Source organism: Panthera leo, chromosome C1 (assembly GCF_018350215.1).
Source record: "Panthera leo isolate Ple1 chromosome C1, P.leo_Ple1_pat1.1, whole genome shotgun sequence".
Classification (NCBI taxonomy): Eukaryota; Metazoa; Chordata; class Mammalia; order Carnivora; family Felidae; genus Panthera; species Panthera leo.
Window position 1 is genome coordinate 27,737,471 of NC_056686.1, and position 26,902 is coordinate 27,764,372.

Consider the following 26,902-nt stretch of genomic DNA (forward strand, 5'->3'; position numbering starts at 1 on the left):
ATATAGATGAATCCTTGTATTGTTGGGAGCTGACAAATAGTAACCTGAGACCACTGTGAACTTTCTATAGGCAGAGTAAATGCTAAGTTTCTGTAAGCAACCCCTGTGTTCCATATATCCGTTCTTTTGGAAGAATTTGCCGTGGGTGGGAGAGCTTGCAGAATTGTGTCAAAGGGTTTAAAAGCCCAACAGTTTTAGAGTATCACATTCAATTGTGGCAGTATATTCAGCAGTTACGGGCTTTGTCTAGAAACAAACTTGGCCGTATCTTTAATTTCTTAATAGTCCGCTCTTGAGCCTGTTGCGGTAGGTAGGAGAATGCTGTTTCTACAACAATCTTTGGGTTTTAGGGTCTTTGGGGTGTGTGTACGTGCCAGGCCGTTGTTTTCTCATCTAGACCGAATCTCATAGGTAAATAATGGGCTATTATATTCTTATTCCCAAGATGAAAACTGCTCTTTGAGGTTAGCAGGGCATGGATAGTCTTGATGTGAATTTGAGATAATAGGTGTGGGTGTAGGTGAGTCTTTCTTCCTGGCTGTAACAATATTGGGAAGGAATGAGAAGTTTCTTCAGTTTGAGTTTGAGAGGTTGGTGTGTATGTTGTGTGTACGCGCCTGTGTGCTCACGGACACACCTATGGGAGAGTATAAACATATAAGCAAAGAATGTAAATAATGTATGTGTCTAAGTTAGGAAACATAATGGAAAAGAATGCCTATGATTCTGTTGCCCAACTTATGAACTAAAATGTTACCACTACTATATTCATACTGCGGGATATTAAACCTTTTTTCTGTTTTCAATTTTTAGGAGGATAGACATTTCTCCCAGTACATTCAGAAAACATGGTTTGGCTCATGACGAAATGAAAAGCCCACGGGAACCTGGCTACAAGGTGAACTGTTGCTTTGATCGTAATTCCAACAAAATGAGTGCGTTGGGCATGAACTTGACAGAAATGTGTTTGTTTAAATTACTCTCTACTTAAGTTTGTGTTTTTCTTTTAAGGATGGGCATAATTCTAAAAATGAACTACAAAGGGTTAATTTTTATTAAATGTATCAACAACCTTTGTGAAGTGGTTAGAATATGGTAAATGACCCCAAAGTCTATTGAGGTGAGCTTGAGAAAAAAAAGAGAGGAGTTTTGGAACAAGTGCCCATGATGAGAGAAGAAACTTTTTGTGATATTTTTCTGCTTGTAAGTATTATCAAATCAACTATATTACATGCACTATTTCCAACCATGATTTCAAAAAGACATGCATGTCAGAGGAGAGTGAAATATTCATATCTTAACATGGTAGACTGTTTTAAACAGCTAGTCCAGTTTTTTTTTTCTAACATTGTACCATATTTATCATCTGTCGGTTACTGTTACTTTAAAAGCTAAACATTATTTTGATAGCCCAGCTACATTTGCAATGATGTGCACGCAAACATAGTTATTAAGAAGTTAAAGCTTGTATGCAGTCTTTTTACTGTGAAATAATAGGTTTGGGTTTTTTTTTTAAGTCTTAGTGTTTATTGACCTTCATTCACATATGCAGTTAAAATTTAAAATTAAAGATTTCCATTGCTGCTGAAACCTTTTCTAAAGATATTAATCTTCAAGTCTTCTGGACAGAATTGTCTTGGTAGTTGAATGTGATGAGAGGCACTCTGGCACAGTGTCTTCTCTCCCACCCCCTTTTCTTTTTCTCCATTTGTCGCCTCCCCCACCCCCCGGTACTCCCCCAGCTCGGCACTAACCATGTGAAATGCAAGGCTTTGAAACAGCAGAAGAGAGCTGGTCCTCAAGGCCTCGCAGAGCTGACCCCATAGAGGTGCTGGGGGTGCACGGCCTCAGAGAGCAGCTTCTGCCTTTGTTTTGTTGTTTTGTTCTGTTTTTGTCTTTGGAGGGTGCAGAGGCCCCATTCCCTCTCAAAACCAACATGATAACAATAAACCTTAAACTTATTTCGGCAAAAAGCTTAGTAGTTTGTGTAAGTGCAATGTTAATACAGAGTCAGCTGCCCATTCCTTCCTCTTTTAGAGAAGTTTTACTTCCCATGAGGCAAATCCTGGTGCTTAATGATCCTGAATCCACCTTGCCCTCTGCTCTGAGTGTCCCAAGAGCTGTCGAAAGCCTTTGCCCTGGTTTGGGACGCACAGTGCTACTGCTGTCCATCTGCGGTGCATGTACCCTGAGGCTTCGACTTCCTAGGAAGTCAGCAAAAACGGGGTTTTGCTTTCTTTTTCTGCTGCTGCTTTTTTCTTTTTTAAAATAAATTTTGACCTGGTATTGTCACTTCATGAATTTTCCGTAATGGTTTTTGATGTTCCCTCTCTAAAGCTGTTTCTCATTGTAACTAAGCATTTTGGAAGGCTGCTGAAGTGTCCCATGCTCTGTTGCTGGGCTGCATGCTCAGAGCCAGTTCCAAGGAGAGCATAAACCCATGGTGGCTGCCACAGCATAGGTAGGGAAGGACAGCACGACACAGGCATTTCCGCTCTTGGTGGTGACTATAGGCCTGACCCAGCCTAACCAGCCACCCTCTAAAGCGGAATTTGGCCTTCTCAGCTTGTAGGCTAGCCAGAGTCATTACTGGGCCACAGAGGAAGCAAACAAGGCGAGATCAATGTTTAGCGTTTTCAGAAGGTAGACATTATTTCAGAGAACTGGTTTGGGTTCTGTGAGGGACCCTCAGGAAGGGACTTCTGTGGGACGTCCTGTATCCCTCCCAAGCTTGGGTGCGGTGCCTCACACTCCCAGTGCTTCCTCTGTACCGCTCCATTGGAGTGGGAACCACAGTTTGTGGGGTGGTTGAGTTGGCAGCCCTGAATCCCAAAAACCTTCATTTTGATTTCTCTCTTGGCAGACTGAGGGAAAATACAAAGATGATCCTGTTGATCTGCGCCTTGATATTGAACGTCGTAAAAAACATAAGGAGAGAGATCTTAAACGAGGTAAATCAAGAGAATCAGTGGATTCCCGAGACTCAAGCCACTCGAGGGAAAGATCAGCTGAGAAAACAGAGAAAACTCATAAAGGATCAAAGAAGCAGAAGTACGTAAGCCCCTGTTCCCTCATTCAGACTTCTGAGTGGGGTCTCTTGTCTGCTCCTTCTGGGCTCTATACCAGAGTTTCATTTAGGGTTAGGGATGATAGCAGTTTGTTCTTTGATATCCTGTAACTGTCAAGTAAGGTCCCTGGCTTGAAAACAACTTCTGCATCAAAGTAGGGGTATGATCCTTGTCCAGAGAAGGCCTCCTGGGAGGTGGGTCTTTAGTTTGGCTCTAGGGATGGAGTGGAAAATCATTTGGGAATTCCTTTTGGGTTATTTTAGACATTTTCTTTGATACATTCTTTTTCATCACAAATTTTAATGGGGAGGTTATGTTTTAGAAATGGCTCAAAGTTGTTGGCTCATAGTAACACTTTTGTCAAAGACATAGGGTGAAACTAAATATAGGACAAGGTTGTTGATTTTTTTTTTTTTTAAGAACATTCTTTTTCCCCCCCCGGTTAATGTTTCTTTATTTTGAGAGAGAGAGAGAGAGAGAGAGAGAGAGAATGAATCCCTAGCAGGCTCAATGCTGTCAGCACAGAGCATGATGAGGGGGTTCTTGGGGCTCTGTCTCACAAAGCATGAAATCATGACCTGAGCCAAAATCAAGAATTGAATACTTGACTGAGCCACCCAGGCGCCCCAAGATTGTTGATCTTAAATGCCCTTTAAGATCTAGTTTGACAGACACTTCCAAGTAAGGTGTTCCAAATATTCTTTAAACAAAGGTAGCGTTGTTGAACTTCATAGGGCAGCATTCATGCCAAGGTCCTGTCATTTCTGTTTACATCTGTGAAAGTTCCATGACTTTTCAATCATGTCTCATTAAACGTAGAATTGAAGCCCCACACATTCCCATATGAAGCAACACCACTTTTGCTGTTTCTGAACTTTGGCCAGCAGGCGTTTTCATTATCCATTTTCTGATAACAATCCTTTGAGATAAGTTGCATGGTTGGTATGGTACCCACTTTGCCCATTTGAAAGATAAGCTGAGCTTATAATGATTTTTCTGAAATGACATAATTATCAGCTGACATCAAAACTCAGATCTTCTGTCCCACTTTTTCTTCCTTCCACTGTGTTACTTGTGCATCAGAAGCCCTGGCACTTGCCAGGACTGCCCCCTGACAAAGGGACCTGATAATCCTCAACAGGGAGTGGATGTGGTGGTCCAGTAGTCCTCAGCACTGCTTCTGGTGGAAAGGAGGCAAAACCCCTCAAACATTTCAGGGTTGGGTTTGGATTATTGATCCTGATTCCTTTCCCTGGAACACGTACCTCTTCCCCTGACTTGCTGTGTGATGTTGAAACCCTAGTGTTTTGTGATTGGGGCAAGAAGAAAGATGTTTAATCTCGTTAAATATCATTCTTCAGGGGCTCCTGGGTGACTCAGTCGGTTGGGCATCCGACTTCGGCTCAGGTTGTGATCTCACAGTCCGTGAGTTTGAGCCCAGTGTCAGGCTCTGTGCTGACGGCTCGGAGCCTGGAGCCTGCTTCTGATTCTGTGTCTCCCTCTCTCTCTGCCCCTCCCCTCTCATGCTCTGTCTCTCTCTGTCTCAAAAATAAATTAAAAATTAAAAGAAATTAAAAAAAAAAAAAAATATATATATATATCCCATCACTCTTCAGTTTACAAAAACGGTTTCTCGAATGACTGAAGAACAACTTAACCCAAGATCACACAAGTAATAAAAGTGATACTGGGACTCCAGTCTGAGGCCTTTTGGGATCTTGTTTTTAAAACCTCTTAGAAAAATCCTGTGATGATAACTTAGATTTCCCCTATTTATGAGTAAATGCTAGAAAGAGGCACTAGGATTTAAATATTTAAGTTCTTGAGCTTCTCAAATGGCGAATGTGGTGGGAGAGGGAGCAGGGTGCTTTGTTTGCGAAATGGAGGGGGACATGGGAAGGGAGGATAGCAGTAGGTTATTGGCGCTTGGCTGGCCTTTACCTCTAAGTGTCCTCTACTCCTGGGAGCCTGGCCTTTCTGCCATCTTAAAGGCAGCCAGTAACCCCCACTAGCACATGGCAGGACTGGCACCGACTTCTCCATAGACGGTGACTCATTGTAGTAAGCTAATTTGCCCTGGTCTGTAATTTCTCTCAGATGAAGGAAAGGGAGGGAAGTAACTCTGGGAAGAGTTTTGCCGGATCCTGTGCTTTAATAACTCAACCTGTTTGAGCTCAGTGAGAGGTGGTATGTGGGATAGTGGTATAATTAGAGCTAGGTTTGAACCCCAGTTCTGCTCAGCTCTGTCACCCTGAATCTCTTGTCTATAAAGTGGGAGAAATAATACTGAATAATCACAGCCGCCATTCACTACACACCTGCTATGTCATTGTGAAGTGTTGAAGCATATTGTTTGTTCAGTCTCTAGAACAGGCCTAAATTAGGCCAGTAGTGTTCTTCCTATGAGAAATAAAAGTAATGTAAAGCCCTAAACACATGGTAATATATTAAACCTCTGTCCCAGTTCCAGATACGTCATGGCTTGCAATGCAGCGTTCTCTCCTCTGCCTTTCTAGTTCATGCAAATGTATTATACGGGGCCATGGGCTGTGTTCTGTTCCTTCTCTGTGTATGTCCCATGTTCATCACAGGCTGACACATAGACCTGTCACTGAACATGACCCACAGAACTGAGAGGAGGCCTCCTAGGTACCCTGGGTGGGTAAGCTGGGGGTGAGTTGGGTGTTTTGAGGTTACTCAGTGTCTTCAGTGTTTTCATCACAGATATGTTCCTGATTGCCCTGTGCTTCTTACCAGAGAGTACAGCCAAGGGCGTTGTACCCTGGAGCTTGGTGATTTAAATCCCTGGCTCTTCTGTTTTCGTAGGAAGCACCGGAGAGCACGAGACCGGTCCAGGTCATCCTCCTCTTCCTCCCAGTCATCCCACTCCTACAAAGCGGAAGAGTACACTGAAGAGACGGAGGAGAGGGAAGAGAGCACCACAGGCTTTGACAAGTCCAGACTGGGGACCAAAGACTTCGTGGGTCCAAGTGAAAGAGGAGGCAGAGCTCGAGGGACCTTTGTAAGATCCTGCCCCCTCTCCCTTTCTCTGAGCCCCTATTCCTCCCAATTGTTTGTTTATCCAAATACTAGTTTTATTGTCCTTGATACAAGGAATTCAGTCTATAGATCCCAGAATCTGTGGTTCCCCTCTTCCTTAAGGTTTTTCTTTTTAGTTATTTTTCTTACCTAGAAAGCCTCTTGGGGCTTCTGGCCTCATTATTTCCCCCACTTACCTTGACTCCCTGCTGTGTCTGTAGGGAGGGCCTTGTGCCATATGGTCCTCTCTGTATGGGCTCCAGACTTGAGCTAGAGACCATTTGACCAGCAGATTGACCAGAGGACTGCTGTCTGTTCTGCACTAGAACAGGATTTGAACAGAAGGCAGGGAGTTGTTTTTCTCCATTCCTGACAGAGTCCTTTGTTCCTTTTCCCTACTTAATGCCACAGCAATTTCGAGCCAGAGGGAGAGGCTGGGGCAGAGGCAACTACTCTGGTAACAACAACAATAACAGCAACAACGATTTTCAAAAGAGAACCCGGGAGGAGGAGTGGGACCCCGAGTACACACCCAAAAGCAAGAAGTATTACTTGGTAGGTGTCTGGGATAAGCGGGAAGGGCCGGAGCAGTGCCTTGGGCACACACAGTAGCTGATACCAAGCCTTTAATTGATCTGTCCAGAACTGTGATTAAATACGTGTGTAGGCATATTGCACTGGGAGGGGGCAGGGGGGAGATTTGTACTCGAGGGACAGCACAGTGCCGGCAAAAGAGGAGTGTTCTCTTGAGAGCTGGTCCCGGCCTCAGAAGTGTTTTATCGTCTAAGAGGTTTATGGATTCTAGGATAAACAAGAAGGCTTGCTCTGGCCTTTTTAGTCTGTGAGCTTTTTTTTTTTTTTTTTTTTTTTTAAGTTTATTTATTTATTTTGAGAGAGAGCGTACAGGGAAGGGGCAGAGAGAGAAAGAATCACAAGCAGGCTCCGCACTGCCAGCACAGAGCCCGACACGGAGCTCAAACTCACGAACTGTGAGATCATGACCTGAGCCAAAGTTCAGAGTCAGACACTTAACCAACGGAGCCACCCAGGTGCCTCATAGGTCTGTGAGCTTTTTAATTGCTAACCCAACCTCAGCCTCCCTCCAGCCTTTATTCAGGGATGGAGTCATAACCCTCTCCCAAGTCTGCAGTTCCACTCTCACTCCCTCGTGCAAGATAGATAGAAAAGACAGCACAGGGTCTCTGTGAGGGAGGGGATCTGTCTCCAGAATGAAATGACACTGGGCTCCTCTCATCTCAGCTTCTGGTCACTCCGAAGTAGCAGGCATTTCCCAGGCTCTCCCTGTCTCCCTCATACTGGGGCTCTTCTAGGCTGGATTACCTTGCCAATGAGTAAGTTCTCTCCGCCTTGCTATATATCACTAGCAGGCCTAGGTCCCAGCACGTGACTCTGAGTGTTGTAACCAAAGTAAACTTGCAGCCAAGCCTTCATCACCCACAAGAAGGGCTGGTGTTGGTGTGTATTGTCAGTTGCACAGTTAGGAAACAGGTTTTGTAGATGGTTGTGTACAGCCAACTTCACTTTTCTGGGGCTGCTAGGAGCTGAGTTGAGACTCCTAGAGGACCCTTGGACCCTCCAGGGAGGAGTTGGTGCGGCCTAGGATCAGTGCTGGAGTGGCACTGCTATAGGAGAATGATTAAAGTCCATGTAGAGCCCTTCTCCCTGTCTCCCATCTGCCTTCTGAAGGAGCATTGCTGGCTTCATGCATTTAGGCTGTTGAACAGGCAGCCCTGGTAAGAAGCAGCTGGCCCTTAGCTGAGTTGACCCCTGGAGCCTGAGGTCCTGCTTGTGATGGTTTAGAGTTTTTGAAGCCATGCGGCTCGTGAGGGAACACCAACTTCTAGTTTTCAAAATGCTTTCTCATTCTTTCATTGGAGCCTCCTTCTCTCATGAGATCATCAGAACAGGATTGAGATGCAGGCTGTGTTTTTTTTCTGCTCAGCCACACTGCCTCTTTGCATGAAATTAAAGGGGGGATAGAAGATGGGAGGCTGGGTTCTGGTCCTGCCTTTGCCACTTACAGGTCTGACACTGTGACCAAGTCATTTGCCTTTGTTCTCACTTCCTGTTCCAGGCTGGTTGGGGTGGGGGGGTGGGGTGGGCGGGAAGAGCTGACATCCCAGCGAGGTATTGAGTGTCACTTCCTCTGGTAGCTGCCTGATGTCCCACATCAGACATAGTTTCATGTTTTGGTGTGATTGGCTTTCTCAGACCTGTCCTTTGAGAGATGGTGTATTAAATAACATGGAGTCACCTAAAGTTGCTAAGCCTTTTTCCTTCCTCTTTTGCATGGTGGAGGGTGATAATAATAGGGTAGAAGTGAGGATTAAATGAGGTCATGGGTGTGAACGTCTTTCAGTGCTCAGTGAGGGTTTTATCATCATTATTATAATGCCCCCAAGCCACTGCCTTAGAATTCCTAAGGCACACAACAGGAAGATCGTCTTGGATCTGAATCAGTAGCATTTTTGGACTAGGGCACAGGGATGAGGACACAAAAGGAACAAACGGTGGGGTGGGGCAAAAGGTTGGTTTGAGAGTCACATTTGGATGAGAAGAGGGCTCTGGCCACGATTGTTCGCTCCAGTACTGATGGCAGTTTTCCTTCCTCTCAGCATGATGACCGTGAAGGCGAAGGCAGTGACAAGTGGGTGAGCCGGGGTCGGGGCCGAGGAGCCTTCCCCCGGGGTCGAGGCCGGTTCATGTTCCGGAAATCCAGCACCAGCCCCAAATGGGCCCATGACAAGTTCAGTGGGGAGGAAGGGGAGATTGAAGACGACGAGAGTGGGACAGAGAACCGAGAAGAGAAGGACAATTTACAGCCCACAACTGAGTAGGGGCCACTCTGATGGGAGCCCCTGCCCAGGGGAGAGAGGGCGCTGGGAAGATGGCTGGTGAGGAGCGAAACAGAGAAGCCTCAAGATTGCGAAAATCCCACCCCCCTCACCCCCCAGCCACGCAGAATCCTATCACCGCCGAAAGCATCCCTGGCGCCAAGTCCCACTGGACAGGCGGCCGGCTGAGGGGCCTGGGGGTTGGGCCCAGCTCTGGAGCAAAACACAACACATTGGGCTTTAGCTGTGTTTCTCATTTGTTGTTGGTGTGCGGGGTGGGGGCTGGGGTAGGGAGGGGAGAGCGATACCTGGATTTTGGTTTGTTCCCTATTAGAAACCAACAGTTTTGTTCTTAATTTCATTTGGAGCTAAGAGGACTAATTTGATTTTCAATCTCTTCTCCCTTACCCTGATTTTAAAAGCCCTTCTTCTTCCTTTTTTTTTTTTTTTTTTTTTTTTAGGCATATGTAGTAACCATAGCAGAAAGATTTAATTTGGGCAACTTTGATTCTTCAAAGAGAAAACAAAGCATGTGAATAAACTTTGAAGTGTTCACCTCAGTTTGGGACCAAACTGCTTGGATCTTTGTAAAAATCGGTTTTGTATGTCGAGGAGGAGTTCAAGGCCTTTCTGACCACCTTGTGTTCCCCTTTTCTGCACAGCCATGTATCCGATGGTGTGCTGCTAACCATACCCCACGTCCCCCCCCACACCCCAATATTTTCTGATTTCTTCTGGGCTGGGCATCCCATTCTCCACCAGCAGCTCCAGTATCCCAAACTTTGTAGTCCTGCTGATCCTCTCAGCAACAGGGGTGGAAACTGGACGGCAGTTTCTGGTCTGTTTTCTAAGAAACTTCTGAATTCTATTATCTTTACAAATATAAGATGAGAAAATAATTTTTTCAATATTTTTTATTAATCTTTTTATAAAATGAAAAGAAACTCCTATGATCGATTAAGGAAGGTGGTTATGGCTGGGTGGTTTGTGGGGGTTTGTTTTTTCTTTTCCTTTTCCTTTTTTTTTTTTTTTTTTTTTTTTTTTAACCTTAAGCTTTAAGTTGAAACATTCTTGGATGTTTGGGGGGAAAACATCCTCTTAAAATGGGTCCTTGTGCTTGCCTTCTGGGGAGGCGGTCCTGAGCAGGTGAATCATATGGCATTTATGCATATGTTATATGCGGACTGCACCCACCTCTTCCCCCCACCCCCAACCTTTGCCTCTTGGGTTGTTGTGCTTCTTTCCCCTTACTTTGCTACATTTCTATAGTTAAGTTGGTTTTACTTGAATGATTAATGTTTAGGGGGAAAAAAATGAAAACACCCTTCAAATTTGTTTCAACTCCTCCTGCAAATAAATAAATAAATGAAGAAGGCAGATGTAAATGGACTCTGGTCATTGTCACCCTTAGTGGGGGGGAGGGGGGGGGAGGGTACCTGCCACAGCAGCTTCAGGGCAGCTGAAAGACAAATGTCTGTGAGGGCTGGGCCCAGACTGTTGCTCAGTCTCTTCATCAGCTCCGTGCCCAGTTGTTCTGGGAGGAGACTGCCACCCTTTGCTGGCTAGTAACTCGTCACCCCAGTGGTTTTGCATCATCCTGTAACTTGGACACCCCAAGAGAACTAGGTTTTTTCCCTGTGTTATGGGCAAGGACTTTGGCTTCCAAAGTGGTGGGGTAAAGGTCACGGGTCGTGGACAACAGGTTCAGCCTTCCGTGTTCACCACTGAGCAGAAAGATTACTTGAAAGCCCAGCCTGGATGGGATTGGCACCAGATGGACCCTAAACTTGAGCCCTTACTAGCTCTGAGCTTGGCTCTGAGCAGGAGCCACGGAAGCTCTTCAAGTTCCTTTTTTCTCGCCCTTTTCCCAAGGAGAATCTGGGAGGTGTTTTATGAAACCAAAGAAGCCAGGTGGCGGGAAGCTGGGGTCTCTGCCCTCCTCCTTTGACCTGGGGTGGGGCTGTGGGGGTAACGTGCCTTCCAGGGACAGCAGAGATTTGGAGTACACTAGGAATAGCTTTGTGTGCGCTAGACAGCCACCTCCTCCACCCAGGGCCTGCCTCAGAGCAGCTGCAGCCTGCTGGGGGCCCCACCCTGGTATGCGCCTCTCCCGCCTCTTCCCCTGCTGCTCAAAGCTTGCCAGCGGGGAGAAGATAGGCCAGGGAAGGCTCTGTGCGAACGGTGGGTGGGAGCCTCAGGGCCTACGGCTGCCAGGGAGAGGAGAGGCGGCTAGACTGTAATTTAAGTGACTAGGTTGGGATAAACACGTGGGGGAGCTGTGGCCCCAGCACTGGCCAGGGACCCTGGAGTCCTTCTCATCCCTGGGTTGGGGGCCGAACCTGCTGAGCCGGGCCGCCCCCTCTCCCACACCCACTCCCAGAATCCCGGGCCCGACCTATCGGCTAGCGTCTCCGCCTCCTTCGCTTCACAACCTCGCAGCTCGTCCCACCCATCCTACCTGGGCCCAGTACTCGGCTGCCTGCGGGACAGTACTGTCCTTCCAGCGCCCGGCTCTGGAGCGCGACCCTGAAGCTATGGGTATGTGCAGAGGGTTTGGGGGTGGCGGAAATGGCTCACACCACCGCCCCGCTCTCCCGTTGTCCTCCACGCGGAGCCCGGGATTCTCGCCTAAGCCAGTGTGCCCGGACCGGTCCCTTCTGAGACGCGCCCCCGCCCGGTCCTCCGCCCGCAGAGGTGCTGGTCCTGGCCGGATACCGCGCGCAGAAGGAGGACGAACTGAATCTGGCCCCCGGGGACGTGGTCCGGCAGGTGTGCGAGGGGTCCTCACGGGGCTGGCTGCGCGGAGAGCTACGGGGTCGTTGTGGCCTCTTCCCCGAGAGGTCGGTGCAGGTGAGGCCGGGCCGCAGGTTGGGTGGAGGAGGGTCTCAGTGCGCGCCCTCAGGAACTGAGAGCCCCCACGTCCCCATGCCCTCATCTCCAGGAGATCCCCGAGGCTCTGCGCGGCGCCGGGGAGGCGCCGAGCCCGCGCTGTGCGCGCCGCCGAGGTGAGCGCCTGGCCGGGTGGGCGGGCGCGCGGAGCCTGCGCGGCTCCGGCCACCCCTAGCGGGACGTGACGGGCGCGGCTCTGGGCGGGGCCAATCGGCACTCTGTGGTCTGTGATTGGTTCTTGGGTACAATGCTCCGCCTCAGGGCGGGGCCTGGAGCTTCTGCTAGGGCGCTCCCGGCCAGCCCCTCTCTCAGCTCAGTGGACTGGGGCTCACAGATCAGCGGCCTCTCTCTCTGGTCCGATCTGAGGTCGCCCCGCCAAATCTCGGGGCCCCCAAAGATGGTGCAAGGTGAACTTCAACTACAGCCCGGAGCAGGCGGACGAGCTGAAGTTGCAAGCTGGGGAGATTGTGGAAGTGATAAAGGAGGTGAGGGGACGAGGTGATGATGAGAGGCTTTGGACGGAGGTGCTGGAGGGCTGGAGGGCTGGAGGTGCTTGAGGTGCTGGAGCGCTTGCGTCCCCAGGGAGATGTGTGAAGTGAGGGTGTGGGCGATGGGGATGGTGAGGGGCGCCGAAACGGGAAAGTGAGGGAGCAAAGGAGGAGGTGGGCATTGGGCAGAATTGGGGCAGAAAAAATGGTGGAAGAATTCTCGAAAGACCCTGGGGCAGAACCAGATGGCCCTGCGTCCTCCTCCTCCCCAGATTGAGGACGGCTGGTGGCTGGGGAAGAAGAACGGGCAGCTGGGAGCCTTTCCATCCAACTTTGTGGAGTTGCTGGACAGTGGGCCCCCAAGTGAGACCTGCACCCTGTGACCCCAAGAACCCTTGTGACCAGACTCTGGAATCTCCAGTGACCCTCCCGGTGGGCCGGGCCTGTGATCCACACATCCTGACCCTGTGACCCCTTTGACCTCTCCCACGATCTAAACTGAATTAGCAAGCCCCCTAACTTCACTGTCCCCACCAGGCCTCGGGAACCCAGACATGCCTTCAGTCAGCCCCAGTCCCCAGCGGCCTCCCAAGGTAAACTGGGTGCGGTGGGCGCAGGAGTGGTGAGTTCCTCTTGGGGAGGTGGAGGCTCAGCTTCTTCTACCCTCCCCCTCCTCCACTAGCTGAGCAGCCTGACCTATGACAGCCCTCCAGACTACCTGCAGACAGGTGAGCACCCAGCCAAAGGTTTCCTGGAAACCCCCTCCTGAGAGCCACCCTGACTTGGGAGAGGGGAACCCCCAACTAGGCTGATGGGGGAGGGAGCAGCTGACTGATCCGGGGAGAAGAGTTGGCTTCAGCGGACTGACCTCCCCTCAGTCTCCCGCCCTGAGATCTATAGGGTGCTGTTCGACTACCAGCCTGAGGCCCCAGATGAGTTGGCGCTGCGGAGAGGAGACGAGGTGAAAGTACTGAGGAAGGTATGAAAGGCGCAGGGCAGGGGAGGCGGCCCGGAAGGGTGCGTGGAGAAGCGGAGGCACCCTGGAAGGAAGGAGCTTGGGGATCTGGCTCACTTCCCCATGGCCTCTTGCTCTCCCAGACCACAGAGGATAAGGGCTGGTGGGAAGGAGAGTCTCAAGGCAGAAGAGGAGTCTTTCCAGACAACTTTGTCCTCCCCCCACCCCCAGTGAGTATGGAGCGAGACACTCAGGTAGGGGGGGTGGGGCGTGCTGCTCTGGACAAAGTTGGGGGTCGTGGTGTTTAGTGGGCATTTAGTTCACCCCTAAATGAGGGTGAACTTAGAAATGTGGGGACCCTTCTTCAGATTCTGATAATTTTCTTCTTCACAGATCAAGAAGCTGATCCCACGGAAAGTGGCATCTCGGGAGTCAGGTGGGTGCCCAGGAAGCCTGGGATTTGTGTGCGGGGGGTGGATTTTGTTCTCGGCGGGGGTGGGGGGGGGGCTCACCAGTTTAGTTGCCCATCCATAAACACCCATAGCTCTCCGGTGGTTCAGTATTATAGCCCCTTAGGAGCTACCTCTATGTGGGTTAAGGACCTGGTAGGAATGTGTGCAGACCAGTGTATAGGAATCAGTGTATTACTGTGTTCATAATTTTTTGTGTGCCTTGAGAATGTGGCTATCAGCGTGTTTAGATTCATTTCCTTTTTTTTTTTTTTTAATGTTTATTTATTTTTGAGACAGAGAGAGACAGAGCATGAACGGGGGAGGGTCAGAGAGAGGGACACACAGAATCTGAAACGGGCTCCAGGCTCTGAGCTGTCAGCACAGAGCCCGACGCGGGGCTCGAACCCACAGACTGTGAGATCATGACCTGAGCCGAAGTCGGCCGCTTAACTGACTGAGCCGCCCAGGCGCCCCATAGATTCATTTCCTTTTTTAAGGAAAGGTATGGATCAATGCGTCTGCGTCTATGAGAACGTGTGTGTGTTCACACATCATATAAACGTGTCAGTGAATAGTTCTGTTGGGGTATTTTATTTATCTTTTAATGTAATATTTCACGCAAAACGTACATATGTGCTTTAAACCTCAACAATGGACTCCCGTGAACATTCGCGATCTGTCACCAAACCCAAGAACTAGAATATTGCTAATAGTTTGTGTGTTCCTTTTCTTTCCCATTCTGCTACCTACCCCAAAAAGGTAACCACTATCCCGAATTTTGTGTTTATAATTCCCTTGAGTTTTTAAGTTTCCTTACCTATGTATGTGCCTAAATAATGTATTGCTTAATTAATTTTTGCTTCTTTTGAACTTGATAAAAATGGTATCTTGTTTATAGTCTTCTGGGAGTTGCTGTTTCCAATCAACATTATATTTCTAAGATTAATCCATGTTGTATGTAGATGTAAATTCACTAATTTTCCTCTGCTGTATAATATTCCTTGCAGGGAATTTACCCCAGCTTCTGTATGTATCTGATCGCCCGATGTTAGACATTTTCATTATTTCTAGTTTTTGTTACAACAAATAGTTCTAACATTCCTGAGCCTCTGTCCTGGTGTGCACGTACAATAATTTCTCTGGGATATAATCCTAGGAGTGGCACTTCTAGATTATAGGGTTCGTGAATGTTCAGTTTTTATGACATAAAGTCGCTTTGGTTTTCAAAGTGTTGTACACTTTAATATTCCACCATCGGTGTATGAGCTGTATGAGATCCTGTTAATCCAAATCCTCTTTAACAGAGGTATTATCAGCTTTTACGTGTGTGTGTGTGTGTGTGTGTGTGTGTGTGTGTGTGTGTGTGTGTGTGAATCTAGTAGCTACAAAAGAGCATCTCCTTTTGGACTTAATTTGCATTTATTTCCCTGGTTAGTTACAATTAAAAAAATTTTTTTAACGTTTATTTATCTTGGAGAGAGAGAGAGACAGAGCATGAGAGGGGTAGGGGCAGAGAGTGAGGGAGACACAGAATCCGAAGCAGGCTCCAGGCTCCGAGCTGTCAGCACAGAGCCCGACGCGAGGCTCCAACTCACAAGCTGTGAGATAATGACCTGAGCCGAAGTCGCTCAACCGACTGAGCCATCCAGATGCTCCTCCCTGGTTAGTTATAATTAGTTGGAGTTCTTTATATAAACTGAATACCAATCTTTTGTGGGTTATATGCCTTACAAATATTTTTTCTCATTGTGGTTTGTTGTCTCTTTTTGTATAATGGTGTTCTTTGATGAACAGGAATTCTTAATTTTAATGCAAGCATATCAATCTTTAATGGTTAGCGGGTTTTTCCTTGTCTAAGAAATCCTTCCTGCTCCAAATTCAGAAAAACAGTCATATATATATATATTTTTTTTTTTTTTTTAAATGTTTGGTTTTTTTTGAGAGAAAGACAGAGCGTGAGTAGGGGAGGGGCAGAGAGAGAGGGAGACACAGAATCTGAAGCAGGGTCCAGGCTCTGAGCCTTCAGCACAGAGCCTGACACAGGGCTGGAACCCACGGACTGGACTGGGAGATCATGACCTGGGCTGACATAGGGCACCCAACCAACTGAGTCAGCCAGGCACCCCTTCTTCTTTTTAAGCTTATTTCTTCTTTTTAAGCTTATTTTATTTAGAGAGAGAGAGAGAGAAAACATGAGTGGGGGGGGGGGGGGAGCAGAGAGCAAGGGAGAGAAACAATCCCCAGCAGGCTCTGCACTGTTAGTGAAGAGCCTGATGTCGGTCTTGACCTTACGAACCACCAGATCGCGACCTGAGTTGAAGTCCAAGGCTTAACCAACTGAGCCACCCAGGCACCCCTCATTTATATTTCTTTAAAATATTTGAAGTGTTCCTTTTTAAAGTGCCTTCATCTCTGTAGCTTTGATTTTTTTTTTTTTTTTTTTGCATATTTTTATTTGTAAGAAATTTTCTTTTAATTTATTTTTTTAATTTACATCCAAGTTAGTTACCATATGGTGCAACAATGATTTCAGGAGTAGATTCCTTAATGCCTCTTACCCACTTAGACCATCCCCCCTCCCACAACCCCTCCAGTAACCCTCTGTTTGTTCTCCATATTTATGAGTCTCTTATGCTTTGTCCCCATCCCTGTTTTTATATTATTTTTGCTTCCCTTCCCTTATGTTCATCTGTTTTGTATCTTAAAGTCCTCATATGAGTGAAGTCATATGATATTTGTCTATTTGTCTTCCTCTGACTCATTTGCTTAACATAATACCCTCCAGTTCCATCCACGTAGTTGCGAATGGCAAGATTTCATTCTTTTTGATTGCCGAGTAATACTCCATTGTGTATATATACCACATCTTCTTTATCCATTCATCATCCATCGATGGACATTTGGGCTGTTTCCATACTTTGGCTATTGTTGATAGTGCTGCTATAAACATTGGTGTGCATGTGCCCCTTCGAAACAGCACACCTGTATCCCTTGGATAAATACCTAGTAGTGCAATTGCTGGGTTGTAGGGTAGTTCTATTTTTAATTTTTTTGAGGAAACTCCGTACTGTTTTCCAGAGTGGCTGCACCAGTTTGCATTCTCTGTGGCATTGATTTTTAATGAGTGACCCAATTAGAACTTTTTCCATATGGACAAGGAGCTATTTCAGCATCGTTTATTATTTTCCGCATGTGATTTTTACCCAGTTTTTATAAAATTTATTTCTAAATACCACAGATCTTTTTCTTGTGCCTTTTATTTTATTTTATTTTTTTTCTTGTGCGTTCTAAAAAATTAGATATTCTTCTGTTTATTTTGGAATATAGAAATGCATTGATTTTTGTATATTGATTTTATAGCCAGCCACGGTGCTAAACTCTTATTATTTCTAATAGTTTATCTGTGGATTCCTAATAAGTTTTCTTTGAAGACAGTTATGTCATCTGTGACTAATGACAATTTTGCTCTATCTTTTCTACCCCTTATGTCTTCATTTTATTTTCCTATTTTCCTATAGTGGCTAGGGGCTCGATACATTATTGAATAGAAGTAGTCACATTGAGCATCATTACTGTCTTCTGATTTCAAGTGGAATGTTTCCAAACTTCTCCTTTAACAACGATTCTATTTCTAGTTTATTTAGAATATTTATCAAGGGTATGTGTTGAGGCGCATCTGGGCAGCTCAGTCGGTTCAGCATCCAACTTTGACTCAAGTCACGATCTCGCAGTTTGTGAGTTTGAGCCTCGCGTTGGGCTCTGTGCTGACAGCTCAGAGCCTGGAGCCTGCTTCGGAGTCTGTGTCTCCCTCTCTCTCTGTTCCTCCCCCACTCACACTCTCTCTCAAAAATAAACATAAAAAATCTTTTTAATTAAAAAAAACAAGTATGTGTTGAATTTTCTCAAATTGTTTGTATGAATCTTTTGAAATGATTCTCTGGGTTTTCTCCTTTATTTATTTATTTATTTTTAATGTTTTTTATTTTATTTTTGAGAGAGAGAGAGTGAGACACAGCGTGAGCGGGGGAGGGCCAGAGAGAGGGAGACACAGAATCAGAAGCAGGTTCCAGGCTCTGAGCTGTCTGGCGTGGAGCCTGACTCAGGGCTCAAACCCAGGAACTGCAAGATCATGACCTGAGCCAAAGTCAGAGGCTTAACCAACTGAGCCCACCCAGGCGCCCGGAGAGTATGACCTCATCTTAACTTGATTACATCTGCAAAGGTCCCTTTGCAACTGTTATTCAAATGGCTTGACCTTGGAACTCAGGAGAAAACCTTGCATTTTAGGAGCCTTGCACCATTAGCGGTCTAATCTCCTGGTCCCTGGGTACTGATGGCTGACCAAAAATCTGGCTAAATTCTTAAATCAGTTTTAATGAGTTATATTTGTGATTATCCATTTTATCAGTTTTCTAGTTATTTGCATAAAGTCATTCATAATGTTCTTTTATAATCTGTATCTGCACTTAAAAGTCTTTTTTCATTCCTAGTAATTTTTTCCTCTCTTTTTTCTTGTTCAGTCTCATCAGAGACTTGTTAATACATTCAAGTACTTAAAAAGACACCTTTTCTATCGTACCTTTTGTTTTCAAGGTTCATCCATTTTTCCGGTGTCTGCTATGCTTCATTCCTTTTCCCTCATATGGATGTACCACAATTCATCCACGTGTTTGCTGGTGGACACTGAGGTTGTTTCTACTTTTGGGGGCATGAACATTTGTGTACAAGTTTTTGTGTTGACCTGTTTCCATTTCTCTTGGGTGTATGCCTAGGCAAATGATTTCTGGGTGCTGTGACTACTCTGTATTTAGCATTGGGAGGAACTGTCAGACTGTTTGCCAAAGCGCTAGTCCCGTTTTCTGTTCCTACCAGCAGGTGCACGAGGGTTCTACTTTTTCCACATCCTCCCCAGCACTTGTTCCTCTCCTTTTTATGATAATCATCCTAGTGTGTGTGACGTGGTTTCTCATTGTGGTTCTGCTGCACCTCTCTGTGCCAGCTTAGATGTGGACTCTCTCTTCATATGTTTATTGACAATTTATATATCTTTCGGAGAAATGTCTATTTGGATCCTTTGCCCATTTTTAAATTGGGTTATTTGACTTGTAGAAGTTTTTTATTTTTTAATGTTTATTTTTTTATTTTGAGAGACAGGTGGGTAGGGGCAGAGAGACAGAGAGAATCCCAAGCAGGGCTTGATCTCACAACCGTGAGATCATATTCTGAGCTGAAATCAAGAGTCAGACGCTTAACCAATGGAGCCACCCAGGTGCCCCGACCTGTAGAGTTTATATATATCTTGAGCAAAGTCCCTTATCAGACACGTACTTTGCACATATTTTCTCCCATCCTGTCGGCTGTCTTTGTACTTTCTTAATGGTACCTTTTAATGCGCAAAAGTTTTACATCTTGATGAAGTCTCACTTCCCTATTTTTTTTCTTTGGTTGCTTGTGCTTTTGGTGTCATATCTCCGAAACCAGTGCCAAGTCTCAGGTTAAACCCCAAATCATGTGACCTCCCTTCTCTCATGGCCGTGAAAGCTGCCAACTCCTGCAGCCTGCCCTAGGCCACAGAGGGTCGGTGTGGATCATGCTGGCAGAGCAGGGACAGGTGCAGCCGTGGGCAAGGACGCCATCAAGCATAAATGCTTCTCGGATTATCTCATGCCTTTGGTCCATTTCCAGGGCATGGAAATGGTGGTTTTGTCCAGCTTTCTAGTTGCCTTTAGAGGTGAGGATTTGTCTGGCCCTTCATTCAGCCGCAGTCAGACCCCCTGTCATTATCCACTCCTTTACCTCTGCTTTCAGATTTTCTGCTCCTTGTCTCACTGTGCTTCCTGTTTACTGGATCTCTCTGCTGTTTTGGCTGTGTTGAATCTGCTATTTAACCTGTAGTGCATTTGATTTATTTCGAGAACGCTGTTTTTCATCTCTAGCAGTTTCAGTTTTCTTTCCCCGCCCTCCCACATTTGCCTGTTTATTCCTGATGGTCCCTTCGTTTCGTGCTCATGTTGCACACAACTATGTTCTCTGACAACTCCTGTGTCTGCTGTGTGTTGTGTCTGCTGAGTTCCATTCTCAGTCGCCTCCTTTCTCGTGTGTTTTATGATTTTTGTGTGTGAGCTCATGACTCGATCCCAACCTGAGTGAGTTTTGTATGCCTCAGTAGGGGAAGATTTCTTCCAGAGAGGACTTGCCTCTACTCCCACCAGTAACTACAGGGCACCCACCAGTAGAGACCACTTCCCTCTGGAAGAAAGGGCTCACTGCTGCGTAGCAACCAAGCTTGGGTTGTGTGGAGAGCCAAGGGAGACACCGTGGGGCATCTGCTCATCACAGGCCCAGGCTCAGTAGCCACAGTAGTGCTGCCCTCTCCCTACTTTTCTGGCCTCAGTTCCCTCCTTTTTTTTTATTAAAAAAAAAATTTTTTTTAACGTTTATTTATTTGTGAGAGACAGAGAGAGAGCAAGTGCGGGGGAGGGGCAGAGAGAGAGAGGGAGACACCAAATCCGAAGCAGGCTCCAGGCTCTGAGCTGTCAGCACAGGGCCCAAGGTGGGGCTCTAACTCACGAACCGTGAGATCATGACCTGAGCCGAAGTCAGATACTCAACCAACTGAGCCACCCAGGCGCCCCTCAGTTCCCTCCTTTTTAATGGACCTCCCCCACCTCTTCGAGTTCCAACAGTGCCTCAAAATTGTATCTTAAGGAGGATATAATTGTTCTCCAGTGGGAGGGCCCTATCAAGCACCTAATCAGCCGAAGTACGAGCAGCTGAAGTCAAAGTTGACATTTACTGAGCTTTGACTATATGCCAAATACTCTTCTAAGCGCCTCATGCGAAGGAAGTCACCCAAACCTCACAACAACCCTACCAGATGTATACTGGGTGGATGAGGATGCCGGGGCACAGAGAGGTTAAGTGACTTACCCAAGTTTTCACACAGCTGGCAAGTAATGGAGCAGGACGTCAAAGCCTGGTGTCTGGCTATAGGATCCATGCTCTAGCCTGCTATGCACACCGTCAGGAGTTGTGCGTGTGTCTGCATGTGATACTGTGCGTGTGACTAAATGCCAGCATGTGTGCATGTGCCAGAGTGGCTGGTCGTGTGTCCATGAATATGAATGTCCCCGCGTGTGACTGCGTTCATGCCGATGTCATCTCAGTGTCGCCTTCTCCGACCACCCCATTTAAAATGGACATTCCTGGGGCGCCTGGGTGGCTCAGCTAAGAACCTGATCCTTGGTTTCGGCTCAGGTCATGATCTCACGGTTCATGGGTTCAAGCCCCACATCGGACTCTGCACTGACAGTGCAGAGCCTGCTTGGGGTTCTCTCTCTCTCTCTCTCTCTGCCCCTCACATGCTTATGCTCTCTCTCTCTCTCAAAATAAATAAATAAACTTAAAAGAATAAATAAAATTGACATTCCTCTGCTTCTTCTTCCTCAGTAATACCTGATAACTCCAACACATTGCATATTTGACTTTTGCTTATGTCTGCTTCCCCAGTAGAATCTGAGCTCATTTGTTTTGTTTTTGTTTTTGTTTATTGGGTTTTTTTGACAGAGAGGGCGCAAGTGAGTGAGGGGCAGAAAGAGAAAGAGGGAGAGAGAGAGAATCCTACAAGGAGCAGAGAGAGAGAGAGAGAGAGAAGCAGGGCTCACCCAATGCGGGACTCGAACTCACGAAACATGAGATCATGACCCGAACCGGTCAGATGCTTAACCAACTGAGCCGCCCAGATGCCCAGACCTGAGCTCACTCTGATTGCTGTGGGAACATGCTGTGGACAGGGGGGCAGTGCAAGCCAGAGCGCAGGGTGGTGGCTGTTGCCATAGTCTGGGTGAAGATGCCTGGGTCCGGAGCACTTAGTGGCAGAGGTGGAGACAAGTGATTGAATTCAGGACGTTTTGAAGGTAGAGCAGTCGAGACGGACCGCTGGTTTGGATGTGCAGCATAAGGGAATGAAAGAGGTCAGCGATGACTCATCTTGTCATCTGAGCAAGTGGGCAAATGCGTGAGGGGGTGTCCGGAAAAGAGGCAGGTTTGCGGGATGACAAGTCAGAGTTCAGTTTTGGGTACATTAAGTGTATGATGCCACTTAGCTCCCCAGCTGGAAACAGAGAGGGCAGTTGGACAGTGAGTCTGCAGCTCAGGGGCTAGAGATGAAAATGCGGGAGTCGTTGGCCTGTTGTTGCTAATTGAATCCTTCAAACTGGGTGAGGTCTCTTAGGGAGTAAATGAGATAGAGAAGACCGAGAAGTTCTACAGAGGGAGGACTGGATTGGGGAAGGTTATTGCTGTGGTCTAGGAAAAAGATGAAGTCTGACCCAGGGAGACAGCCATGGGCACCGAGCAGGAGACAGGTCTTAGAGAAGTTTGGATAGGGGCGCCTGGCTGGCTCGGTCGGTAGAGCGTGCAACTCTTGATCTTGGGGTTGTGAGTTTGAGCCCCACGTTGGGCACAGAATTACTTTAAAAAAGAAAAGAAAAGAAAAGAAAAGCATGGATTAAAAACGGGCAGGATATGAAAGCACGTTCCCTCCAAAGCCTTCCCTGACAACTGTCTTCTGCCAGGTGCCCCTTCAGGTTGCTCCCATGGTTCCCCGTGCCCATGCGGCACGAGGGCGGTAGGCTTCCCCAGAGTTCTGAGGAGGCAGAGTCAAATGTTCATCTCCTGTCCCTAGTCCCCTGTGCACAGGACAGGGCCACCAACCGTTAGATGAATGGTTAAGGGAATGAATGGGTGCCACACTCCCTTCTTCCCTCCCAGCTCCTCTTAAGGAACCAAAAAAGATGATGCCCAAAGCAGCCCTGCCTACAGTCAAGAAGCTGGTGACAGCCCCCACTGGGCCCAGCAAACCCAAGTAAGGAGCAGGGTGGGGGTGGGTAGGGTACAAAGGAAAGGCTGCTCCCTGCCCCCCACCTTCTGGTCTGATGGTGATATGTTTCAGGCCATCTTGGATACCCAGTGGAGACAGTCAGAAGCGCCCCTCCCGAGACTCTGGTAGGTCTCACAGCCCCTCTCCAGCGGGGGTGGGCGAGGAATGGGGGACAGGGACAGGGTGGTTGTGCTGAAGGACAGAGATGGGAAAAGACCCAGAGTCGGGGGAGCTTGTACCCCTGAGGTTCTGCTCTTCTAGGCTCCAGTGGCAGCTCCCTCAGCAGGGGTCCAGGCCACCCTGGTAGAAAGGGATCGAAAACCCAGACTTCCCGGCAGCGCTCTGCCACCAGTCAGGTAAGGGCCTGAGACGCAGGAGAGTGAGACTGCTGGGCAGGGTCTGGTTCCCAGGGGTGTGGCGTACAAGGGGGAAGGATCCCAGGCCAAGGGGGACCTGATTAAAACTGTCAAGGTACCCAGCCCTCAACTGAGACCTGACCTGCATCACCACAGGAGGAAGAGCAGAGCAGCCTGGCAAAGGCCCCTCCTGTGAATAAAACCACTACTCTGGACAAGACTCCCAGCCCAGAGAAGACTCTGTCTCCAGATAAGGCCCCCACTCCAGAGGAAACCCTGACTCCAGATAAGGTCCCCATCTCAGAGGAGGCCCGGATTCTGGAGTTCAAGGGCCCAGCGCCAGAGAACCCCACCCCAGAGGAGAGCCTGACTCTGGACAAGGCTCCCAGCCCACACAGCGTGACTTCTGGGGATGAGGCCCCTGCCCCAGACGTCCCACCTGAGGATGAAGCCCCTGGCCCAAAGATGGCCCTGCCTGGGGATGAGACCCCCACCCTAGAAAAGGTCTTGACCCCTGAGCAGGTGCTCTCTGCAGAGGCCTCCACCAGAGACAACACTCAGCTCCATCACTTCTCTCCGGAGCAAGCCCTGCTGAAGTTCAAGTCTCTCGTGGCCAATGAGGCTCAATCCCAAGAGGTCCATATGCCAGAGGACCCTGACCTCTCATACCCTGTGGATCAGAGGGACAGCTCCCCGTTCCAGTCTGAGTCCAAGCCAGGGTCCGTGCCTGCCCAGGAGGTACCTGGGCAGCATGAGGCTACTCAGAAGGAGGAGGCACCCCGCAAAGAGCAGGAGTCCCCCAAAGAGGTAGCCCCTGTTCAAAAGAATCCTCATCCTATCAAGTCGACTCCAGACCCCCAAGAGACTCCCAGCCTACTTTCTCCGGTCCCACAAAATCTCACGGACAGCAAAAGTGACAGAGGCGATATAATGAGGCTACAGGACGAGGTGGGGTCTTTAAAAAGGTCGCTGGAGCGGATGTGGGTGCAGCTGGAGTAAGTGGGAAGGGGGAGGGCAGGGAGGGAGGCGGGGGCCCTAAGCCTGCCCAGCCCACCCCTTACCCTTGGTCTCTGTCCGCAGGAGGAAGCTGACGGACATCTGGGAGGAGCTGAAGAGCGAGAAGGAGAAGCGCCTGTTGCTGGAGGTGGGTGGGGTGCGGATCCCGGGGGGCTGGGGGCTGGCCCTCCCCTGCCCGCCTCTCCTGACGCCCTCTCCCGACTAGGTGCAGATGAAGCAGGAAACCCAGGAGTCCCGGACCCGGGACTCCATCCACGTGCAGACGCAGACGCACTGAGGGGGGGCCCGGGAGGGGGACTACGGCGGGACCTGGGGGGAAGTCAGGCCCCGGCCACCCACGTCCTCCCACACGACTTTGAGAAACACAAGAAAGTAAACTGCGGTGTAAGCGCTCCCCGTGCCTGCCTGGTCCGTGCGGGGGCGGGGCCTGCGTGGCGAGGGCGGGACCGGCCCCGCGCTCCCGGCCCTCCGCATTCCTGGCGGTCTCTCCCGGGCACATCTGGCCAACATGTGGCTCCCATTACCGTTCCCAAGGCCTGCGCGCGGCTATTTTTATCCACCGGATGGCGGGGGTGGGTGGGGGGGCGTCTCCTTCGGACGTCTGCCGGGTGCTGGAGAGACGGCCGGCCGGAGGGGCCCAGGCGGGGTGGGACTCTGCCCGTGGGCCCGGATTCCGGAATCCAGCTGTGCGCCAGAGGAGAGGCTGGGCGGGCCTGCTTTCCAGCCCCGACCCCTCCCAGTTGGCCCCACAGTCCGCTCAGAAGGACTCACTGGAACGCACCTCTGCTCAGACACGAAGTCCATAGCCCAGCTCAGGCACACACGGTTAACATTGGGGCGAATAGTGCCTTGGTGTCGGGGTCCCGGGGCCTGATGTGTGCGTGCGTGCGTGTTTGTGTGTGAGTGATTGCCATGATGCATGATCACAGAGCATTTGTAGGGATGGGGGCAAAGTGTGCCCACGCCTTCCTTCGGCGGGATGGAATGCATCTGTGAGGAAGGAATACCAGTGATAACTTGTTCTTTGTGCGTGAGGCTGTGAGGTGGTGGAATGTGTGTTTTTGCAGAGTCTGTGAACTGAATGCAAGCATGTGTGCTGAGGTGTTGGGTGGGTAGATGGAGGTGGTCAGCCTGGTGAAAGAGTCGAGGAGGGTCTCAACCCTGGGGCCCCCTGCACGGCAGGAGCCTGGGGGATCTTGGGGGCAGGAGTAACGGAGGGAGACTGACTCACTGAGAATGCAGTTTTCATTGGTCACTTCATCTCTTAACCGGTCCCCAGAGAGAGGCTGGGGATCCTGTGTCCTGTCGTCCCCCACGGGCTTTCTGGCAGGACTGGGGGTCCCGGAAGGTGGGGATCCATGCGCAACAGCACTGAGGAAGCTGTGGGGGGTGGGGCCTCCATAGCACCGCAGGCAGGGGCAGTTCCAACGTCCTGGGGCAGCTCTGAGTTCACTCCCCTGACCAGTACTCAGAGTGCCTCGCAGCAGGAGCGGGACGGGTCAGTAATAGTGCATACGACCCAGGGTGCCTGTGGCCGTGGAGCTGGGCCCCAGCGTGCCAGTACCCAGCAGGTCCGGCTGTCCGGTGCGCCAAATCTCCCTAAGGATCCGCTCGCGCTCCTCCAGGCGCTGCGCCCGCTCCAGCTCCTCTGCCGACGTGAAGACGTTGACGCTCAGGGGCCCGTCGGGTTCGGCGGATAGCTCTGGGCCTGGGAGCGTGTCGTCGGGGCCCAGCCTCGTCACCGTGTCCTCTTCGTCCTCATCGTCGTCGTCCTCGGGCTCCAGGGTGCTGCTGCGGGGGTCCCGGCGCGGAGCAGGGGCCCGGGGCCGCGGGCGGGGCGCACAGGAGATGCTGATGACTAGTAGGCACAGCGTTAGCAGCAGGCCAAAGCAGACTCCCAGCACGAAGTAGAGGCCAAAGCTCTCGGGGTTAGCTGGGGGTCAGAGGGCAGATGTCATGCAGGAGCCCTGGTTCCCCATTCCATTTAGGGGAGCTCCCCCCGCTTCTAAGTTTGGGGGCCAAGGACAGTACTCCTTATTTGAGAGAGTAGGTAGCCGCCCTCGGGCGGTGGGGGGGGGGGGGGCGAGGGAGGTGGGGAGGGAAGGGGTGGAGTGGGGGCTCAGAGGGGCAGGGAGGGGCCCGTGCCCCCCGGGGCCCGCCCTCACCGCGGATGTGTGCGTAGGCCGCCAGGCTGTTGCTGAGCAACTCCATGTCCCTTCTGGGGGCGTCCATGCTGCGCTCCGGGGGTGGAAGGGCAGCCCCCCGGCCAGCCTGCGAGGTCAGCAAGGTCAGATCCCAATCCTCAGCCTAGAGCTGCCCCTACCCGCTTCCTCCGGGCAGCTCCTCCCTGGAAGAGCAGCCCTAGGGCCCACCTTGGCGACAGCAGCTCCCTAACTTCGTTACAGACCTGGGCCCGGCCTGGGGGACCCTTTCCCAGGGCGCAGACGCCCCTCTAACTGGAGGGGTCAGGGGAGTGGGCCGCAGAAGACTCCGCCCCCTCGTCGGGTCTCCAAATGAGGCCCGGCTTCGACGTCCCGGCAGTGGGATGGAGGAGAGAGACGCGAGCGCCTTCCCCACTCCCAGGGCGGGCTCCCTGCAGGGGAAGCCGCCTCCCTCTCCCGTCCAGCCCGCCCCGCGGGGACCCACCGGCCCGGAGGCCCCGGCTCACTCACCGTCAGCGCCCCGCTTCCCCGCTGCCGGCCCCGGCGCGTCCGGCCGCCGCATACACCCTGGACCCGGCCGCTGCCGCCCCGTCCGGTCCCGGCCGCCCCGCCTGCCCCTCTCGGCTCCCAGGCCGCGGCAGCGCGGGCCGGACACGGGCCGATGGACCAGCCGGCGGAAAGTTTCCTCCGAGGAAAGAGGCGGGGCGGGGCGGGGCGGGGGGAGGCGGGGAGGAAAAGGG

General features: G+C 49.9%; 3 protein-coding genes across 6 annotated transcripts in view; 2 read left to right on the forward strand and 1 right to left on the reverse strand.

Annotated features, from left to right (window-relative positions):
• THRAP3 (thyroid hormone receptor associated protein 3) overlaps positions 1–10,347 on the forward strand; it is a 75,116-nt gene extending 64,769 nt beyond the window's left edge. For both annotated transcript variants that reach the window (XM_042953171.1, XM_042953172.1), the window contains 5 exons: positions 814–898; positions 2,864–3,051; positions 5,895–6,090; positions 6,519–6,662; positions 8,744–10,347. In XM_042953171.1, the coding sequence (XP_042809105.1) occupies positions 814–898; positions 2,864–3,051; positions 5,895–6,090; positions 6,519–6,662; positions 8,744–8,965 (835 nt within the window). In that variant the 3' untranslated portion in view covers positions 8,966–10,347. The remainder of the gene's footprint in view (positions 1–813; positions 899–2,863; positions 3,052–5,894; positions 6,091–6,518; positions 6,663–8,743) is intronic.
• A 1,134-nt stretch (positions 10,348–11,481) lies between these two features.
• SH3D21 (SH3 domain containing 21) lies at positions 11,482–24,371 on the forward strand. 3 transcript variants are annotated; one of them, XM_042953175.1, is made up of 16 exons: positions 11,482–11,500; positions 11,655–11,812; positions 11,904–11,967; positions 12,218–12,336; positions 12,612–12,702; positions 12,877–12,932; positions 13,022–13,067; positions 13,218–13,318; positions 13,438–13,524; positions 13,688–13,730; positions 22,519–22,612; positions 22,700–22,752; positions 22,889–22,983; positions 23,140–23,978; positions 24,064–24,127; positions 24,206–24,371. In XM_042953175.1, exons 1-16 carry the CDS (start codon positions 11,497–11,499, stop codon positions 24,275–24,277), a joined length of 1,986 nt encoding a protein of 661 aa, XP_042809109.1. In that variant the 5' UTR covers positions 11,482–11,496; the 3' UTR covers positions 24,278–24,371. The 3 variants fall into 3 exon arrangements, with proteins under 3 accessions (XP_042809109.1, XP_042809108.1, XP_042809107.1); XM_042953174.1 differs by lacking the exons at positions 11,482–11,500; positions 11,655–11,812; positions 11,904–11,967; positions 12,612–12,702 and having other exon boundaries at positions 12,108–12,336; positions 24,212–24,371; XM_042953173.1 differs by lacking the exons at positions 11,482–11,500; positions 11,655–11,812; positions 11,904–11,967; positions 12,612–12,702 and having other exon boundaries at positions 12,110–12,336.
• A 5-nt stretch (positions 24,372–24,376) lies between these two features.
• EVA1B (eva-1 homolog B) lies at positions 24,377–26,818 on the reverse strand. The gene is made up of 3 exons (XM_042953176.1): positions 26,673–26,818; positions 26,166–26,271; positions 24,377–25,933 (listed from the first exon to the last, which is right to left on the reverse strand). The coding sequence occupies exons 2-3, from the start codon at positions 26,230–26,232 to the stop codon at positions 25,500–25,502; spliced, it is 501 nt and encodes a 166-aa protein (XP_042809110.1). The 5' UTR covers positions 26,233–26,271; positions 26,673–26,818; the 3' UTR covers positions 24,377–25,499.
• Positions 26,819–26,902: the final 84 nt, after the last annotated feature.

Coding starts and splice junctions, on each gene's coding strand:
- SH3D21 (XM_042953175.1), top strand. Junction 22,613..22,699: donor ACTGGGCCCAGCAAACCCAA/GTAAGGAGCAGG, acceptor GATATGTTTCAG/GCCATCTTGGATACCCAGTG. Junction 22,984..23,139: donor AGCGCTCTGCCACCAGTCAG/GTAAGGGCCTGA, acceptor GCATCACCACAG/GAGGAAGAGCAGAGCAGCCT.
- EVA1B (XM_042953176.1), bottom strand. CDS start 26,232: ATGGACGCCCCCAGAAGGGACATGGAGTTGCTCAGCAACAGCCTGGCG. Junction 25,934..26,165: donor GGCCTACGCACACATCCGCG/GTGAGGGCGGGC, acceptor TCTGACCCCCAG/CTAACCCCGAGAGCTTTGGC.